General features: G+C 43.8%; 1 protein-coding gene across 1 annotated transcript in view; it reads left to right on the top strand.

Annotated features, from left to right (window-relative positions):
• The first annotated feature begins 841 nt into the window (after positions 1-841).
• Positions 842-19,591, top strand: part of Snx30 (sorting nexin family member 30) — a 107,802-nt gene continuing 89,052 nt past the window's right edge. The window contains exon 1 of the mRNA XM_076845668.2: positions 842-1,036. Within this exon, the coding sequence (XP_076701783.1) occupies positions 881-1,036 (156 nt within the window). The 5' untranslated portion in view covers positions 842-880. The remainder of the gene's footprint in view (positions 1,037-19,591) is intronic.

Genomic DNA, 19,591 nt, shown 5'->3' with positions numbered 1-19,591 from the left:
CATAAATCATTTGTAGCACACACTTTTCTTTATTGAAGGATGCTCAGTCTCCTGAGATTTCACTTTACATAAAACTGGCATAGCTCAGAAGCGAAATGGCATGAGAATCTATCTCAGCGTGACTTGGAAGAAACCCCCACACTCCTCCTGAATTCTGTTCTAGGTTCCCGACCCCATGTTCTTTAGCTTCTCTGAGCCTCATAACTCTTTGTTACTCCTATGATACGCATTGTAATTCTTTCTATTTTGGGTTATTTCTGCGTGGGCCTTACGGGCCAAAAGACCCTGATTCACTTGAGTGCCCCCAAAGCCCTTAACCCACAGAGTGGCTGCCGGTGGGCACATCAGTAAATACGGGTGGAATGGAACAGGATCCTCCAACGTCTTCTTCCACCTTGGCTTTCCGTTAAACATTGCTCTGAAGCTGCGAGCAGCCTCCGCAAGGCCTGCCTCCCGCTGGCGAGGCCGGACAGGGCAGAGGGCCGAAGGCTCACTTCCTGCCGCGCGCGGGCGAGGGCGGAGCTGCACGCCTCCCTCCGCACTCGTCCCTCCCCGCCTCCCCCGCTCTCGCTCTTCCCGCCCCTGGGGGCGGCCGAGGCGCCGCGGGGGCGGGGCCGCGAGCGGGTGGGCGGCGTGGCGGTGCGGGCTGGGCGCCGGGGCCGAGGTGCTGGCGGACCCGCAGCGGACTTGGGCGCGGAGCTGGGGCGCGGCGCGGAGAAGCCCAGCAGGCAATACGAGGAGTCTGCGAGCCGCGGCTCCCACCAGGCCAGTGCAGGGACTTGGCCCAAACGGGGTCTCGGCCCGGGGGGCGCTCGGGAGACCACCGCAGCGGGCAGCGGGAGGAAGCGGCGGCGGCGGCGGGACCGGAGCGGTGCGCGCCATGGCGGGCGGCCCCCCCAAGGCCCTGCAGTCCACGGGGCCCTACTCCCTGCGCGACATGCCGCACCCGCTGGCCGGCTCCAGCAGCGAGGAGGCCGTGGGCGGCGACAGCACGCCCAGTCCGGACCTGCTGATGGCCCGCAGCTTCGGTGACAAGGTAAGACGCGTGGTATTGGGGACTGGGAGCCTCATTCCACCTCACGGGGTGGGGGATGATAATTCTGGAGCCGTGCTGGGCAGGGACCGCGCCCACCCAGGCGCCCCTTCCCGGGGTACGGGCGTGCCCTAGCCCCCAGAACCCTCTGCCGCCCCCGTGGGGTCGCAGCTGCAGGGGAGAGCGGCCTGGAGAGGAGCTTCTCTGGCTCTGACTGGTTGAGCTCGGTGACAGCTGGTGGGGAGGGGTCCTGCTTGCGCGTTGGGGCGGGAGGCGTGCGTGCAGTGCTCAGCGCCTGTGTCCTGGGATGGGGTCCCAAGTTCCTCCAGGTGCATCCCTGGGGGCTGAGCTGCTGAATAACTTGTAGCGCCTCCAGTTTCCTGGGACTGCAAAAAAAAAAAAAAAAAAAAAAAAAAATACCGGAGTTAATGGCTTTCCGGGGTAGGACTGGGCAGCCTCGGGCTTGTGGCGAGAACTGTCTTCTTACCAACTAGTCATGTGGGGTGTGATCTTTGTTTAGGTTTGCTGTTTGCCCTGAGGAGTCACCTGACTCCGACCCTGGCCGCGGCGGGAGGACGAGTCTCGCTGTGGTTTTCTGTCTGGGGCTTCATTCACCTCCGACGGCCTACACACTGTTTAGGTTTGGCACAGGCTGGTTTTGTGGTTGATGGAGAGAAAGCTCGCCCTTTGACCTTCTTTGTGCAGAGAGAGGCTTCTGATTTTCTCAGAGTGACACAACCCTCCTGCTGCTGTGAGAGACTGCAAAGTCTGGGAGGACACGTCTCCCCAGTCCCCAAAGCCATTTCAGCTGTGAGCAGGACGTGAGCAGTGATTCTGTCAGTACTCCTGTTGCCTCTTGGTCATTAATTGCTGAAATTTGAATTTCAGCACTTGTGAGGAGGGACAAGCACTAGGAGGATTTCCTCCTCCTATTAAAATACTAAATGAATTCTTTCTTGTCTCAATATTAATGAAATCAGGAGACATAATGTTCTTCTCCCCTTAGATGGAGGGTATGTGGTACAATAAAAATCAGTATGAGAAAATATAATTTGATGGGTTTACAGCTAGAAGAATCCTGAGCACTCAAATTAGTTAGGGAGTGGGACTGATGTATCTCCTAGAGGTTTGTAAAGCATTAGGAAGAAGAAAACTTAGGCTTGGTGTTTTTTTTTTTTTCCTTCATTTTATAGAAGAATATAGAGTATATGAGCACTTTCGTAGCTTGGAAATATCTTGCACGTATTTGACATTCAAAAACTAATTGTTGAATGGCTAAATGAATACTGTGTTGTTTCTTATGGACAGAGAAATTGATCTTAAATGAACCTCTATAGGATAGGAATTGAAGTTAAACCTTCTGATTTCCTTCTCAGTTCTGTGTAGGATAGTGAATCAATTATCTATTGCTTGTAACAAGTCCCCAAAATATAGTACGTGGAAATAATGTCTGTGGGTCAGAAATCTGGGAGTAGCTTCTCTGGGTGGTTCTCACCTATCTCTTTCAGGACGCTGCAGTGATTTGAAGGCTGGATTGAGGGAGAATCCGCTTCCAAGTTCACTCATGAAGCTGTTGGCAGGCTTTAGTTACTCTGCGTGGGGCAATTTGACATGGCAGCTGGTTTCTCCCAGAGTCAATGAGCCAATCTTATATAACTAGCCTCTACTGTGTTCTGTGGGTCACGTAGACCAACACTGGTACAACGAGGGGAGAGGGTATGAATACCAGGGAGTGAATACCAGGAGGTGGAGATCACTGGGGCCATCTTGGAGGCTGTTTAAAATATGTGCTTAATGATTTGCCCGTGGGTGACACCTGACTTAGCAGTGTGATTGTTTCATTAATAAGTTCTTGGAGGGTGTATGCCCTGCACCACCAAGATCTGGGTGGGTCAGGAGTGAGGCACAAGTCTGATTACTGATGGCTTCCTTCACAGGATCAGTTCTTTGAGAGAGACAATCTTGAAGGCACTGTTATTAATTATTGGACAGCTATGGGGAGGATCTAAATAACACCAGTCTCAAGGGCCTGATTTATAGTAAGCCACTTTTCCTTAGAGGCTTAGCATTGTAATTTCCTTTTCTAACTGGGAGTAACATTTTCCTCCAGTCTTGACTACACAGGTGTTCTTGTGAATTTCTGTAGAGAGAAGCTAGCAAGTGGCAGAGGTGAATTAGAACAGGAAGCCTACTCTTTGCCTGCTTTCTCTTTTTTAGGCAGCCTGGGGGTCATTGGAGGGTGGGTGGGTAAGTCAAGTGCAGTGGTCTTTGAAGACTGTTTTCTTGCCTCTTTGGATTTTAGGATTGTGATGACAAGGAATCGGGGTTGAAGAGTGAAGGTTTGACAGGCTGCCCTCAGTGCATAGTTACTATGCAGAGGGGACTTGGTTCTGTGGCACAGGGTGGTGCTGTGAAATAAGATAACCTGGCCTCTTGGTCCAGCTGACACTCTGAATGGCCTCTTAGTGCTCAAGTAGGGCAGAGACCAAATATGGTGGATGCTCCATCCATAAAGTTCTCAAATCATTCAAACCATGGGGTGATGGAGGACTTCTTTATATCTCTCTGGGGTTGCTAGGGTTAATTCTTCTGATGCCAGCTAAACCCACAGGCCTTATATCATTACATCTCTCCTCTCTAACTAAAATTGTAAATAATTCACTTGATATATTTGCCCTCTTTTTACTTTCATCCATGGATCGCCTGAGATGTTTCTCCTCTGACTCAGCCTCTGATTTCTGTGTGCCTTCCAGAAGGGAATACCTAAACCTTCTTAAGCCCTGTTCTGTGACTAACACCTCTTCCCATGTTCTCACTCTCTTTACTGAACTTGTCCTCCTCCTTCCTGCCCCCTTAAGTCACCTAGATTTCCCTGAAGTCTTAGAAATGGAGGTGTCTTTTCCTTCTATACTTCATTTAAATCAGGGCCAGGAGGTGGACATCAGGTCCTTTCCCTCTATTCTCCATTGCCTTTTTTAAACCAAGGTCTGGTCTTTTGAGGATTCTGTCATTCTTTTTATTCATTCAAAAAAATATGAGGACTTCCTTTGAGCTAGGCCCTGTTCTAAGAACTTGAGATGAATAAACCAGCCCAGGTCACCCTAAACCTGCCCTCAGGGGGGTACATTTTGGTGATTTTATACTATATTATGCAGGAAATGCCTTGGAAGAAAGAAAGTTGAACAGGGAGGGGGTCTTTAGGATCACTGGCTGTGGGGAGGGGAATTTGGGTAGGCCTTACTGAGACTTGACGGAAATGAGAGAGTCAGCAGGTGGATGTTTGGAGAAGTGTCAGGTGGAGGGCAGCCGGAAGCAGAGGCTGAGATCACAGGCCTGGTGAGTCAGGGAGACCTGGAGGCCAGGTGCCTGGGGCAGAGTGAGCCTTGGCAACTCACAAACTAAGGGGCACAGAGGAATCAAATTGCATTTGCCTTTGGCAGCTCTCCCCTGAGGATTTTGGCCTTGACTTTGAGTGCCACAGAGAGGGGGCTTTCCAGGGTCTGGAGCCTGGTTGGACTCTCATGGTCAAAGGAGCAAACAGGCTGTGGAATTGAGAATACCTTGTTTGTGCTGCAGAATTAGAACTCATTTAAAGGTGAGAAACCAAAGCATACTGATGAACCAGAGCTGGGAAAAGTCTACTGGTTCCTATTGAAGAGGTCCAGGGACTTTGGCTTTAGGAATGGCTGGAACAAGGTATCCGGATGATGTTGGAATCTGTCACTTGCCATCTCTTGCCTCTGCTTTCTTCTGTACTAGCGCCCCACCCCCCCCAAGCTAGTGGAGGGATATGTTCCACAGACAGGCTTCATGGCTCCAGCAGAGAGCTCCTCTTTCCTGATAGTTCCAGTGAAAGCTCTGGGCTGGTGTCTTGTTGGCTTAAATTGGGTCAGGTACCTAAACCTGTCTTTGTGACTCTAATTGCTCAGACCTGATCTGAGCGCTTTAGCTTTGTAATGAGGAGAGGGATTTTTATTTTTTTTACGATAGTGAAGTACACAAGTGAAGCATTTAAAAATGTCTGGAGATTTTAAAGAATAAAATATGTCTGTACAGTTTAATGAATAATAAAATGAATGTCCATAATAAGACATAGACTATTACAAATACTTTGGAAGCCCCTCTGTGCTTAGGAAGGACAGAGATGGTTTTCACAGTAAAATCAAGGTGGGGGCCTAGCTCAGCCCTGGAGTACTTGCTGAGCATGCCTGAGATCCTGGGTTTGACTCCCCAGCACCAAACAGCAACAACAACAAAAACCCAAAGTAAAATCATGGTCTTCCTGTAACCAGAAGGAGGAGGAGTGCATGTAGGACAAGCAGGAAGCACTGAATGTTCACTGCTACCTTTTTCTTCCCTGTAATTTTCTTTTTTTTATGCTGTGCTGGGGATTGATCCTAGGGTCTTGTGCATGCCAGGCAAGTACTTTACTACTGAGCTGCATCCCTACCCCATTCCTGTCATTTTCTAACTTCATTACTGTTCACTCTCATTCATTAAAATCTTTAGCCCCTCAACTTACTGTCTTTTCAAAGCACATCCTCATCTTAGAGGACTTAACCATTCACATGACTGATCTATCCGAGTCTCCAAAACTATCTATTTCTTGCCCTGTTTATCTCTAATCATTTTCACCATTTTTATAGTTCATCTGCCTTCTCTCTGGCCACACCCTTATATTATAATACCTACAATTAGTCCAGCTCTGAAATAATGCTATTAGATACCTTTAAAATTTTTATTTTGTGTATTTTAGGCATATAATGTGATGCTATGGGATACATAGAGGTAGTAAAAAGGTTACTGTAGTGAAGCAAATTAGCGTATCTTATCTCACACGGTTATTTATTTGTGTGTGTGCATGGAGGGCCAAGGGCAGCTGAAACGTACTCACTCTCTAGCCCAGTGGAGACCCTACTGTCAACCCCTGAGTGTGCAGACCCCCTCTGTCACTCTTAGAATAAGCTTCTGTATCCTCGCCCAAAGGTTCACATGTTGGGTACATGGTCTCCGGGTGTTGGTAATGGGAGGTGATGGGAACCTATTAGAGGTGGCTGAGTGAGAGATCCTTGTGTCTTTGGGGTCATGACCTATTGTGGGGTCCCAGTCTTTCTCTCTGCTTCCTGGCTCAAGATGTGACTTCTGAATCTCACACACATTCTCACTACCACTCCACTGTGGGCTCCTCACCAGAACAGAGCTAATGCAAATGCCATGCCCTTGAACTTCCAATTCTGAGCTAAACAAACTTTTCTTCCTTTTTTTCCCCCTGATGCTGGGCATTGAACCCAGGGCCTTTTGTGGCTAAGCATATGTTCTACCACTGAACTACACCCCAGCCTAAATTTTTTCTCTTTATAAAATGAGTTGCCTCAGGCATTTCATTGTAGTAACTCAAAGCTGACATTAAGCCCTCTCAACTGACTCATTCCTATTCATGTTTAAACATCCTCAAAGTGAATATGAAGAGAAGTGCCCTGTCGCTCTCCTGCCCTCCATCTCATGCCCAATTTTGTGATTCCCCTTTATACTCTTTGAAAGGAAGGTTTGCTGTTCTCACCTCTACTCTGTTAACCTCTGACTTATTGCTCAGCCTCCTGCCCTCTGGTTTTGAATTTTGCTATTCAGGGACCGCCCTGACTCTCTTATTGCCAAATTCAGTAGGTGCTTCCTAGGTCTTATCTCACCTGGCTTCTTGGCAGGCAGCACTTGATCCTGTTAAAGTACTTGCCACCCTTGGCTTCCTGTTTTAGAGTATGCACTCCGGAGTCAGGTCATCTGGATTTGAATCTCAGCTTCACCACTTATGATTTGGGCAACTGCAAATTGTTTAACCTTTCTGAGCATCAATTTCCTCATCTGTAAAAAAAAAAAAAAAAGGGTCACAGAAGTACTCGATAGCTGGGTTGCTTTGAAGATCTCTGAGTTTGGACAGTAGTGCCCAGCACATCAGGATGCTTTAATCAGTGTAAGGTGGTGGTTATTATTCCTTGATATTCCAGATTTTCTTTCTGCATTTTTGTCTATTATTCAGTTTCCATGTCCGTTGCAGTCCCATCAGGGAATAAAAAAGACTGAAGGTGCTTTGTATGGAGAGGCTGTAGTACGGGGAAGTAGTCACCTAGCCGGTGGAAAACCTAAGATGCCAAGGGCAGGCGAGGAGCCCAGAGAGCAGCCATGGCAGGAAGCTGCCGTCACCCTCAGGCTGTCACCCTCAGTGAAGAAGGTGGTGTTAGCAGGAGCCGAGAGCTTCTGGGGGAGCTAGCCTGGAGGCGGGGCTCCTAAGAGCTGGAACCACAGAGGAAGGGGTCCTGGAGGGGAAGCTGCATGGCCAGCTAGGGACACTTGGTGGAGAAGAGGAGGGGGGGAGTTGGGCAATGGGGGGAAACATCTGGCTGTTCTTGTCCTGCTGCCTGGTCTTTCCTGTCTTTCACTGGCCCAGCTGTGGTCCTGAGTGGACATGTGCTCCAAGGGGCGCCCGTCCATCTTTCCTGAGATTAGTTAGATGGGTGCTGAGGGAAAGGGCTGCTTCTGTTAGATGGTGAGCAGCTGTTTCCTGAGTGGGTTATCGTGCCTGCCTAAGGATGAGCCAGAGAGGGAAGTGGAGCCTGGAGGGGAGAGGGCAAGCACGTGAATTCTGGGCCAGCTGTGCCTGAGCTTAGCCTGGCTTCCTGGTCACAGGAAGTAGTCAATTCCCTTTTGTTGACACTACTCTCAGTTTGATTTATTACTTAAAACTGGGGGGAAAAAGTTTGACAGTATATTTACCTTGAAATATGGAGTGAAAATTTAGTTTTACTTTGGGAATGTTGAGGAGGGTGGGTTTAATTCCTGTCGATCAGACCCATTATTAAGGTATATGTCTGCGCATCGGTTCAGGTGGCAGAGGTGTGGCTTCACCAGTTTAAGAGGCTTGAGGGGACAGTCAAGTGTGGGGTGGGCTTAGGTGTAAGGTGGTGGTTATTATTCCTTGATATTCCAGATTTTCTTTCTGCATTTTTGTCTTAGCCCACCCCACAAATAGATAGAAATGTAGAAAGAAAATCTGGAATACAATGTCAAGGAATAATAATAAATGCTAGTCCAGAGAAGTGATGCTCAGATTGGGAAGCAAGTGTGATGTGTACAGATGCCTGTCATGTGGTCTTATGAAGCCAGGAGTTCAGGAGCACAGCTCCCAAGGTGGGGTTGACTGTGCTCGCAGGAGGAGGATTGGATTGGGCCATGTGTGGAGAGAGGGTCAGAGCATCTCGAGCGGGGACTGGTGCAGGGGACCTGGGTAGACAGGTCAGGAGGGAACTGCAAACTGTTCTGAGTGCCATGATGTGGAGGTTAGCTCCTTTCTTTAGGCAGCAGCAGCCTCAGAGGGTCTTTGAGCAGGGAAATGTGTGATCAGCGCTTAGGATGGGGAGGGACTGGCAGTGAAGAGGTACAGTAGGAAGGGGTTAGCCTGGCTCATGTCTCGATGGGCAAGGTGCACCTTATGCAGTCGAGGGGGAGAAATAAAGAATGTCCATGTGCTTCTGCCCTTTTCAATGCTTATTCACTCAAATCACTTTGTAAAATTTCACTCTCTGGGTTCTTTTTTTAAAAATTTTTTTTAGTGGTTGTTGGACACTATACCTTTATTTTTTTAATTTTTGTGGTGCTGAGGATCGAACTCAGGACCTCGCATGTGCGAGGCCAGTGCTCAACCCCAGCCCCCACTCTATAGGTTCTTTTTTTTTTTTTAATTTATTTTTTAGTTTTCGGTGGACACAACATCTTTATTTGTATGTGGTGCTGAGGATCGAACCCAGCGCCGTGCACATGCCAGGCGTGTGCGCTACCGCTTGAGCCATATCCCTAGCCCCACTCTGTAGTTTCTTAATCAAGAAAATGACAGTCCTCAATGCTAGGCACTGAAATGGACATAATCAATCCACAGCAAACAATTCTAGATTGATTCTAAGCGTTGCAAACACACTTAATCATGCCAGGCTCATGACAGACATTCCCTCTGCATGCTAAGCTCAAGTGTCACATCAAAAGTCTCAAGCCTTAGGCTCTAAGCCCAGCAGATAGATGCACACTCACTCAGACCATGAAATCAGATCAGGAACCAAGACAGGTTTCTCCTGGGGTGGAGCTGAGTCCTTGTCTCACCAGAGTCAAGAGGCTGCTGTAGAGTTTGAGAGCCGTGAGAACAACGCAGAGGATGAGGCAGATGAGAAGGGTTGGGATGTCAGTCCAGGTCCTCCTCAGGCTCTCAGGCTTGTGTGCATCAGTGTCGGCTGGCTGAATGTCTGTTCATTTGCTCCATCATTTATACTGAATTTGGGGGCTTCTGACCACCCTTTCAGTCCCTATCAGCTGCTACTGGATTTCTCAGTGACGTCATTCGTCCTGAGGTTAAAGCATCTGGTCTGGTGGTCCCCGCCCTGATTTTCTTGCTTTTAGGGTGAGGGCAGCAAGCCAGAGACTTCACTCTGAGTTTGTCAGGGTGGAGAGAAGTGACTTATTTGTGCCTGAGGGCCATGCTGGAGGGCTCCATAGTTGTACCTGGTGAGATGCAGGTTTCAAACTGGAGTTTTAAAATGGAGTTGCTTAGGCTAAGGCCTAAGGCCATCCTTACAGCTGAGGTTGGAGTTGTTGCTTGGGAGAAGGAAGATTAGGAAACGTAAAGATGATTACTTTTGGGCTGGGGATGTGGCTCAAGCGGTAGCGCGCTCACCTGGCATGCTGGCATGTGTGTGGCCCGGGTTCGATCCTCAGCACCACATACAAACAAAGATGTTATGTTTTCCGAGAACTGGAAAATAAATATTAAAAAAATTCTCAAAAAAAAAAAAAGATGATTACTTTTGGTGTCCAGAGGAGGACTGTTTTCCTAGTCTAGGGGACTAATGCTCAGACTGGGAAGCAAGTGTGATGTGTACAGATGCTTCTCATGTGGTCTCATGAAGCCAGGAGTTCAGGACAGAGGTTGTCCAAAGCCGGCTGCTGGAAGCCTGCTGCTGGAAGCCTGCTTGAACAAATCCCATCTCAGGGAAGCGCTTCTTTGTCAAACAGGCTTGTAATCCCCACAGATCCAAACAGATGGGAGTGGGAGAAGAAGTGAGGCCAGAGTTTAGATAGAGTGGATGTTGAAATGAAAGATGTGACAGCAGTTTGAGGATTGAGCTTTGGTGGAGGCAAAGGAAGTATGTAAACATTAGCATGGCCAGGGCCACAGATGCATGTGAGATCCACTGGGCTTGTTTATTAGGTATTAGATCATATGGTGTTTCAGGCCTGCCTTGCCCCGCAGAATTCTTCATTTGGCTACCATAGAAGGGAATCAGGAATTAATGCCAATGTGTGGAGTTTTGTGTGTACGTAGAGGCAGGGGAAAGAGGGTATTGGGGAAAAGTGTTTCAGGGTTCCTGTTAGAGAAAATCACAGGTCGGGAGAGCATGCTGCATGCTTGGGTGGCAGAGTACAGGTGCTTTTCAAAATTCCAGTGTCTTGAGCATCTGCTACGTGTTGGGCTCTGTGCTAAATGCTGCAGGTGTAGAGAAAGATTTAAAAAAAGCCTTTCCCTTGAGATGTTCATGGTCCAGTGAAGAAGAGAGACACAGGAACAAATGTTTGTGTGTAAAAAGTGCTGAACTTGGGGCTGGGGATGTGGCTCAAGCGGTAGCGCGCTCGCCTGGTGTGCGTGCGGCCCGGGTTCGATCCTCAGCACCACATGCAAACAAAGATGTTGTGTTCGCGGAGAACTAAAAAATAAATATTAAAAAAAAAAATTCTCTCTCTCTAAAAAAAAAAAGTGCTGAACTTATTTACTAACTCTATGACTTTTGACAAATGTCTTGACCTTTTTAATGCTCTCATTTCCCTGTCTATATTTTGGAATGTCCTACAGGGATGTTTTGAAGCTTAAATGAGTATTTTTAATGTTGTCTGCACTACAGGCTGAGCATCCCTAATCCAAAAATCTGAAATCCACAAGGCTCTGAAATCTGAAACTTGAGCAATTTCAGATTTTGGATTTTGGGGTTGGGGATGCTCACTCATTAAGCTATGTGTAAGTATTCCAAAATCTGGAACTTTTCGTCCCAAGCATTTTTGGATAAGGAAAACTCAGCCTGTATGCCAGTGCTAGGTGGTGGTGTTGTCCTGGAAGTAGACCCTGAGAACAGTTGCTGGTCATTTATTTGAGGGCTGAAGGAAACAGCATTAGAAGAGTAGGGGACGTGACAAAGGGTATGTTACCAAGCCAGTTTCCACTGAGCATGGACCAGTCATCACCCAGCAGGGAGCCTCTCCATGGTGAGGGAGCTAGGGGTCTTCCAGCAGCAACTCTCATTGATCATTGATTGAAGGCTGCTTGGGTGGGGTGTTTGGGTATTAATTCCCAAGCACTTGCCAACCTGCCCCATGGTGGGCAAAATAGGTTCAGCAACCAGATGAAGCAGTTAGGCTGAGAAGTGCAGGTGCTGGGGCTTGGGAGTCAGGTCACTGGGTACTGATAAGGGATATACAGATGGGGCCCCAACAGCATCTGTTACAGTAATTATGAAAGTGATGTACGGGGAATAAAGCAAAGGTGACCTTGCTTAGGAAGAGAGAGTGGCTTTTCCAAAGAAGATAATGTTTGCACTGAAGAATGAAGTAGATGGTTTACAAATGGACAGAGGTAGGAAGAACGTCTGAGGCCCCCAGAACCCCTCAAAACCCATAATAGGTCATCACTTAGCAGTGTCAAGTAATGTACGTTGTGCACCAGGGGGTCAGAAAGGGATGCCTGGAGAGGTAGAAAGCATGCAGATTGTGCCCTGTAGTGACAGATATTAAAGCCTGAGCAGTCTGGAGGTTGGTCAAGTGTCACACAGGCAACAGCAGGACCATGTTGGTGGTTTTAAGAGAGGTTACTGTGATCAAGTCCCTAGCATGGATTGGATGGATAGAGCCTGGCTGCAGGGAGTCCAGGGAGGAGGCTGTTGCAGCAGGATATGGGGGCGCGCGGGGGCGGGGGGATGGGTGGAGTGGGAGGTAGTATTAGACTCGGGAGTGTATTGGTCAATTTTTTTTTTTTTTGCACATGATAGATACCCAACTTGCATTAACTTCAACAAAAAGCCAAATCTGTTGACAGGCTCCTTTAACCATAGGAATGAGCGGAACTTGTGAATGCCACTGAGGGTTGGTATTCTCAGACCAGTTTGGTGCATGTCAGGAATCATGGCAACTGGTAGGCATCTTGCATTCCTCACATTATATAGCTCTGCCTCCAGAGGGGTTGGGGAGAGGGCTTCTCCAACCAGGGAAGAATGTCTTGGACTTGGAAATGCCCATCCTCAGAACAGACCAATCAATTGGATCTTGAGAGTCAGGTACTGTGATTGGTCCAACTTGGCTCAGGAATTTCCTGGGCCAATCAGTTGTGGCTGGGGGAGGAGTCTGAAGATATAAATGAGCTCTATTCCAGCTACAGAATCCCAAAGGCGCGAGGTGTGCTGGACAGGCGACAAAAGATCTCTATAGGGAAGACTGGTCATTGGCATTGTGACTGGCTAATGATGATGGCAAAACTAAAATAGGAATTTGAGAAGCAGTTCAACAATTAAACTATATGTTTTCTAAGGCATATATGCTTATTAAAAAAAATATAATTTACATGCCATAAAACTTTTTTTTTTTTTTTTTTGAGATTGGTCTCATGATACCCAGGCTGACCTTGAACTCTTGGGCTCAAGTGATTCTCCTGCCTCAGTTTCCTGTAGCTGGGATTACAGACCCATGCCACTATGTCCAGCCACAAAATTAATCTTTTAAAAAATATTTATTTATTCAGTTCATAATAGTTATATATAACATTGGGATTTATTTTGATATAATTATAAATGCATGGAGTATAGTTTGCTCCAATTAAGTCCCCAGTACTTAGGCTTAACCTCCTCCTTCTCCCTCTTGCTGTTCCCTTTTTTCTACTCTACTAAATCTATTTAATCTTTTTTAAAAAATTAGCATCTTGTGGATATACATAATGATGAGACTCCTCATTGTAGTGTATTCATATATGTACATTGGAAAGCTAGATTCATTCCATTCTTTTTCCCTTATCTTGTCCATTCTCCCTCTCCCTCAGTCCCCTTCTTCTATTCCCCTGATTTTTATTTTATTTTGATGGAATCTCCCCATTTTTTTCTCTCTTCCCCTACCCAATTTCTGCATATCAGAGAAAACATTCCACCTTTGACTTTCTGAGTCTGACTTATTTCACTTAGCATTATAGTCTCCAGTTCCAGTTCCAGTTCCATTCATTTACCAGCAAATGACATAATTTCATTCATTTTCATGGCTGAATCTGTGAGTATATATGTGGTATGTATGTGGTGTGTATATATATACACACACACACACACACACACACACACACACATATACACACCACATTTCCATTTATCTGTTGAAGGGCACCTTGGTTGACTCGATAGTAAGGATATTGTGAATTGTGCTGCTATAAATTGATGTGGCTGTCTTCCTAAAATATGCAGATTTTAGATTTTTTAGATATATTTTGAGAAGTGGGATTCCTGGGTCATATGATGGTTCCATTTCTAGTTTTTGGAGAAGTTTTCGTACTGGCTTCCAGAGTAGTTGCACTAATTTGCACTCCTCCTAACGATGTATAAGTATACATTTTTCTTCACATCCTCACCAACATTTAAGCATTATATAGATTTAATGCAATTCCAATCAAAATTCCAATGATATTCCTCACAGAAATACAAAAAGCAATCATGTGTCCATCATCTTTTCTGGAAAAATAAGAGACTCAGAATAGCTAAAGTAGTCCTTAGCAGGAAGAATGAAGCAGGTAGCATCATATACCAGGTGTTAAACTATACTACAGAGCAATAGTAACAAAAATAGCATGGTTTTGGCACCAAAACAGACTGGTAGACCAATGGTATGGATTAGAGGACACAGAGACTAACCCACATAATTACAGTTATCTTTATTAGACAAAGGCTCCAAAAACATACCATACATTGGAGAAAAGATAGCCTCTTCAACAAATGGTTCTGGGAAAACTGGAGATCCATATGCAACAAAATGAAATTAAACCCCTATCTCTCACCATGCACAAAACTCAACTCAAAGTGGATCAGGGACCTGCAGCTAATAGAAGAAAAAGTAAGCCCAAATCTCCATCATATTGGATTAGGCCCCTACTTCCTCCTATAGTGCAAGAATTAAAATCGAGAATTAATAAATGGGATGGATTCAAACTAAAAAGCTTCTTAGCAAAATAAACAATCAGTGAGGTGAATAAAGAGCCTACAGCTTGGGAGAAAATTTTTACCACTTGCACATCAGATAGAGTACTGTATATAAAGAACTCAAAAAACTAAACTCCAAAAAAACAAATAACCTAATAAATAAATGGGCCAAGGAACTGAACAGACACTTTTCAGGTGATATACAATTAGTCAACAAATATATGAAAAAATGTTCAACATCTCTAGCAATTAGAGAAATGCAAATCAAAACTAAGATTTCATCTCACTCCAGTCAGAATGGCAGCTATTATGAATACAAACAACAGTAAGTGTTGGCGAGGATGTGGGGGGAAAGGTACACTTGTATATTGCTGGTGGGTCTGCAAAATGGTGCATCCAATATGGAAAGCAGTATGGAAATTCCTTGGAAAACTGGGAATGGAACCATCTTTTGATCCAGCTATCCTTCTTCTTGGTCTATACCTAAAGAACTTAAAAAGAGCATACTACAGGGACACAGCCACATGAATATTTATTGCAGCACAATTCACAATACTAAACTGTGGAACCAGCCTAGATGCTTATCCTTTAGTAGATGAATGGATAAAGAAACTGTGGCATATATACACAATGGAATATTATTCAGCAATAAAAGAGAATAAAATCATGGCATATGTAGGTAAATGGATGGAGTTGGAGAAGGTAATGGTAAGTGAAGTAAGCCAATCCCAAAAAACCAAATGCCGAATATTTTCTCTGATATAAGGAGGCTGACTCATAGTGGGGTAGGGAGGGGGAACATGGGAAGATTAGACAAACTCTACATAGGGAAAAGGGGAAAGAGAGAGAGGGAGAGGGCAAGGGGGTAAAAAAAGATGGTGGAATGAGATGGACATTACTACCCTAAGTACATGTACGAAGAAGACACGAATGGTGTGATTGTACTTTGTAAACAAGCAGAGATATGAAAAATTGTGCTCTATATATGTAATATGAATTGAAATGCATTTCAAAAAATTGAAAAATGTGAAGAGAGCTTATAAAATGGGAGAAGATCTTTGCCACCTATTGCTCAGGGCATTAATATCGAGAATATATAAAGACTAAAAAAACTTAACACCAAAAAATCAAATAATCCAATAAATGAAAGCAAAGAACTAAACAGGCACTTCTCAAAACAAGAAATACAAATATCCAACCAATATATGAAAGAATGTTCAACATCTCTAGCAATTAGAGAAATGCAAGTCAAAACCATCTTGTCAGAAAGACAATTATCAAGAAAATTCATTTTTTTAAAGCATCCAACTTAGTGGTTTTTAGTATATTATTAGACACCCTGTAGCTGCTAGCAGACACTCTATTTCCTTTACTACCAACCCCTGGCAACTACTGATTGGCTTTCTTTCTCTGGATTTGTCTATATTGGATATTTTTTATAAATAGAATTATAGCAATAGGTGGTCTTTGGGTCTAGCTTTTTTTGCTTTGGCTAACATTATAAAGGTTCATTTATGTTGTAGTATATATCAGTACTCAATTTTCCCCCAGCTATATTGAATCATGGTTGATACAAATGAATATATTTAAGATATACAATGCAACGTTTTAATATATTTATAGATTATGAAGTGATTACCATAATTAAGCCAATTAACATGTCTATCACCTCATAGTTACTTTGATGATAGCCCTTGCGATCTCCCTTAGCAAATATAAAATACTTTATTATTATTTGCAGTCCCCATGTTGTATGTTAGGTCTCAAGAATTTATTATATAACAGAAAGTTTGTACTCTTTGACCTATCTCTCCCTCTTCTCCCTACCCACCAACATTATTATTCTTTTTATGAGTACTGTTCTATTTTGTGTATGAACCCTATATTATTTATTCATTCATCAGCTGATGAATATTGGGCGTATATGTACTTCTTTGGGGAAAAGATACTAACTGTATTTTATATAATTTCATACAATAATTTTTTTTAACAATAATTTTGATATTTGAGGTTAGTGGTAATTTTAATCATTTTAAGTGAATGTACAATAAGATGCTTTTCATTGACTTTTAAAAAATTGTCTTAACCATTTATAAGTGTGCAGTTCAGTAGTGTTAAGTATATTCACATGTTGTACAACAGTTTTCTAGAACTTTCTCACCTTGCAAAATTGAAACTGTGTACCTGTTACATGACAACTCCCATAGCTATCCTTCCCCTAGGATTTCCTTTTTTATATTCATATATACATACATATATATATACACACACACACACACACACACACACACACGACATGTTTTCCATTCATCCAGTGGATGGTATGTCACTTTTGCCTCTTGGCTGTAGTGAAAAATGCTACAATGAGCATGACTCTGCAGGTGTCCCTTTTCAAGCCTTTTGGATATATACCTAGAAGGGGATTGGTGGATTATATGGTGATTCTATTTCTAATTTTTTTGAGGAACCTTCATTCTGTTTTCCAAACTACTAGTACTATTTTACAGTCCCATCAACAAGGTGCGGGGTTCTGATTTCTTCACATCCTTCTTAAGGCTTATTATTTTTTTCTTTTTGGTACCAGGGATTAAACCCAGGGGTGCTTAATCACTGAGCCACATCCTCAGCCCTTTTTTTGTATTCTATTTTGAAATAGGGCCTTGCTGAGTTGCTGAGGTTGGCTTTGAACTCATGATCCTCTTGTTTCAGCCTCCTGAGCTGTTGGGATTACAGGCATGTCCCACTGTGCCTGACCTTTTTTTTTTTTTTTTTTTTTTTAAATGTTGTCATCATAGTGGGTGTGAGGTTATATCTTATTGTGGATTTGTGGATTTGATTTGCATTTGTTTGTTCTCTTTGTTTTTTTTTTTTTTTTTTTTGAGTCTGGGTCTCAGTATGTGCTCTAGACTGGCTACCATACTCCTGCCTCAGCCTCTGGAGTAGCTGGGATTGTAAGTGTGTGCCACTATGCCAGGCTGTTTTGAATCTTTTCATATGCTTGTTGACCACTTGTATATCTTTTTTTGGAGATGTATCTGTTCAAGTCCTTTGTTCATTTAAAAATTTGGTTATTTGATATTTTTGTTATTGAGTTTTGGGAGTATATATATACTAGATATTAATCCCTTATCAGATATGTGGCTTGAAAATATTGTATCTCAGTCTGTAGTTTGCTTTTTTATTCTATTGATTGTGTCCTTTGCACAATTTTTTGTTGTTGTTGTTGTTGTTGTTGCATAAGCTTTTGGTGTCCTCTTTAGTAAATCATTGCCCGGTCCAATGCTATGAAGCCTTTCCCCTATGTTTTTTTCTAGGACTTCATAGTTTTGAGTCCTGTGTTTAGGTCTTTTATGCATTTTGAGTTAAGTTTTTGTGTATGATGTAAGATAGAATACAACGTCATTTTCTCAAAACTTGTTGAAAAAGATTTTTTTTCCCCATGGAAGGTGCGTATGCTTTTAAATTTCATTCATTTCTTTCTTTTTCTCCCACATTTGTTATTGGTGCGTTTGATTGTACATAATTATGGGTTTTGTTATTACACATTGGTACATCCACACGGTATAACAATATAATTTGGCTGGTATCACTCCCCCGCCTCCCTCGCATTCCTCATCCCTCTCCTCTACTGATCTCCCTTGATTTTCTTGAGATCTTCCCCACTTTTCTTTTCCTTTTTCCTCTGTAGTTTCCATATACAAGGAAAAGCCACATCCCCAGTCCTTTTTGTGTTTTATTTTGAAACAAGGTCTTGCTTAGGGTCTTGAGTTGCTTAGGCCCTTGCTAAATTGCTGAGGCTGGTTTTTGAACTTGTGATCCTCTTGCCTCAGCCTGCTGAGCCACTGGGATTATAGGTGTGCACCACAGCGACTGGCTATATTATTTGCATTCTTGATGACTGCCATTTTGAGTGGTGTGAGATGAAATCTCAGTGTAGTTTTGATTTATTTTTCCCTAATTGTCAATGATGTTGAAAATGTTTTTCATATTTGCAGCTCATTCATTTCTTAATTATATATATATATATATATATATATATATATGTATGTATGTATGTAAATATACGTATGTGCATGCACATCTATGCCCACCTTATTATAATCTTGGAAGTGCTGAGATCAACTTATTCTATCAGAGTTTGAGTACCTTCTTATAACATGTAAGCATTATTGGGAATTAAATATCTAAATTCTGAAAATTAGTTTGGCACAGGTCATTTCTCAGATATTCCAGGTAATTCTTCAACCTAGAATTTCTTTAATTAAAAAAAATCACTCTGATCCCCCTTACTGTAATTAAAGTAAAAGTGGGTGTGCAGTTGGCTGTTTCATTGCAAAGAGGGAAGCTTGCACCTTCCCCAGGACTGTGCAGTTAGGACAGAGGTGTGTTCTGAGGAGCTAGTCTTGTCATCCTGCTGCTGTCAGCATCTATGCTGGGAAAGTGCAATATAGCCACTTCCTCTGAAGCACCTGTTCAGGCAGATCTTGTTTATTTCATGACCTTCATCAGCAGTTATGAAGGGCACTTGGACTTTTGTTCATTCCTCAGAGATTTATGTGGACCTCTCTTGTGCCATGCCTGGGGATGTGTAGTTACATAACCATGGCCTTACCTTGTAGGCACCCAAGGTCCAGGCAGGAAATACAAGTGAAAACTGCCCTTAATATGATGTAAGGGACGTCTCCAGAATGTCATGAAGGGGGATCAGAGTGATTTTTTTGAGTTAGAAATTCTAGGGTGAAGGAGGCCTTGGGTTACCTATTTCAGATAACAACTGCATTTTGTCTTTTAGATTAAAGGTCAGTTTGGGGGTTTCAAAGAGAATTTGCATGATTACTTTTTGGTTTAATGATTATGGGAAATTCTTTACTTCTTTTCAGCCCTTAGATTTTCTTAAGTATATAAAGAACAGTTACAGTTAGTGTTCTTTATCCCTGTATCCAAGATGAACTACATAGTCTGTGGGACCCATTATAAAATTAAAATGCGTGGCACCTTTTAGGATAAGTATTCAGTGTTTCAGAATGATGACAGCAAAGCATTAAACCCAGTGTGGAATCCTTCTGAGTACAGGGTCTGCCCAGCTGCATAAGATTGCATGAATACAAAGCTGGCCTTGAGTGTATCCTTGGAGGTACGGGTTTCCAAGTTCTGTAAGATCCCCTCTTATTCATGCTGGTGTTCTAGGTCTGCCCTCTTCCCATTTTCTGGAGATGTTTGAGAATGAGCTGGGTCCTCTGGGTTTGTGTCTTCAGTCTTGGTGGACTGTGGGGCCTGCCTTGACTACTCCATCCCCTGCCTCCCATCA

This window comes from Callospermophilus lateralis, chromosome 2 (genome assembly GCF_048772815.1).
Source record: "Callospermophilus lateralis isolate mCalLat2 chromosome 2, mCalLat2.hap1, whole genome shotgun sequence".
NCBI lineage: Eukaryota > Metazoa > Chordata > Mammalia > Rodentia > Sciuridae > Callospermophilus > Callospermophilus lateralis.
This window is presented reverse-complemented; position numbering and strand designations above follow the sequence as displayed.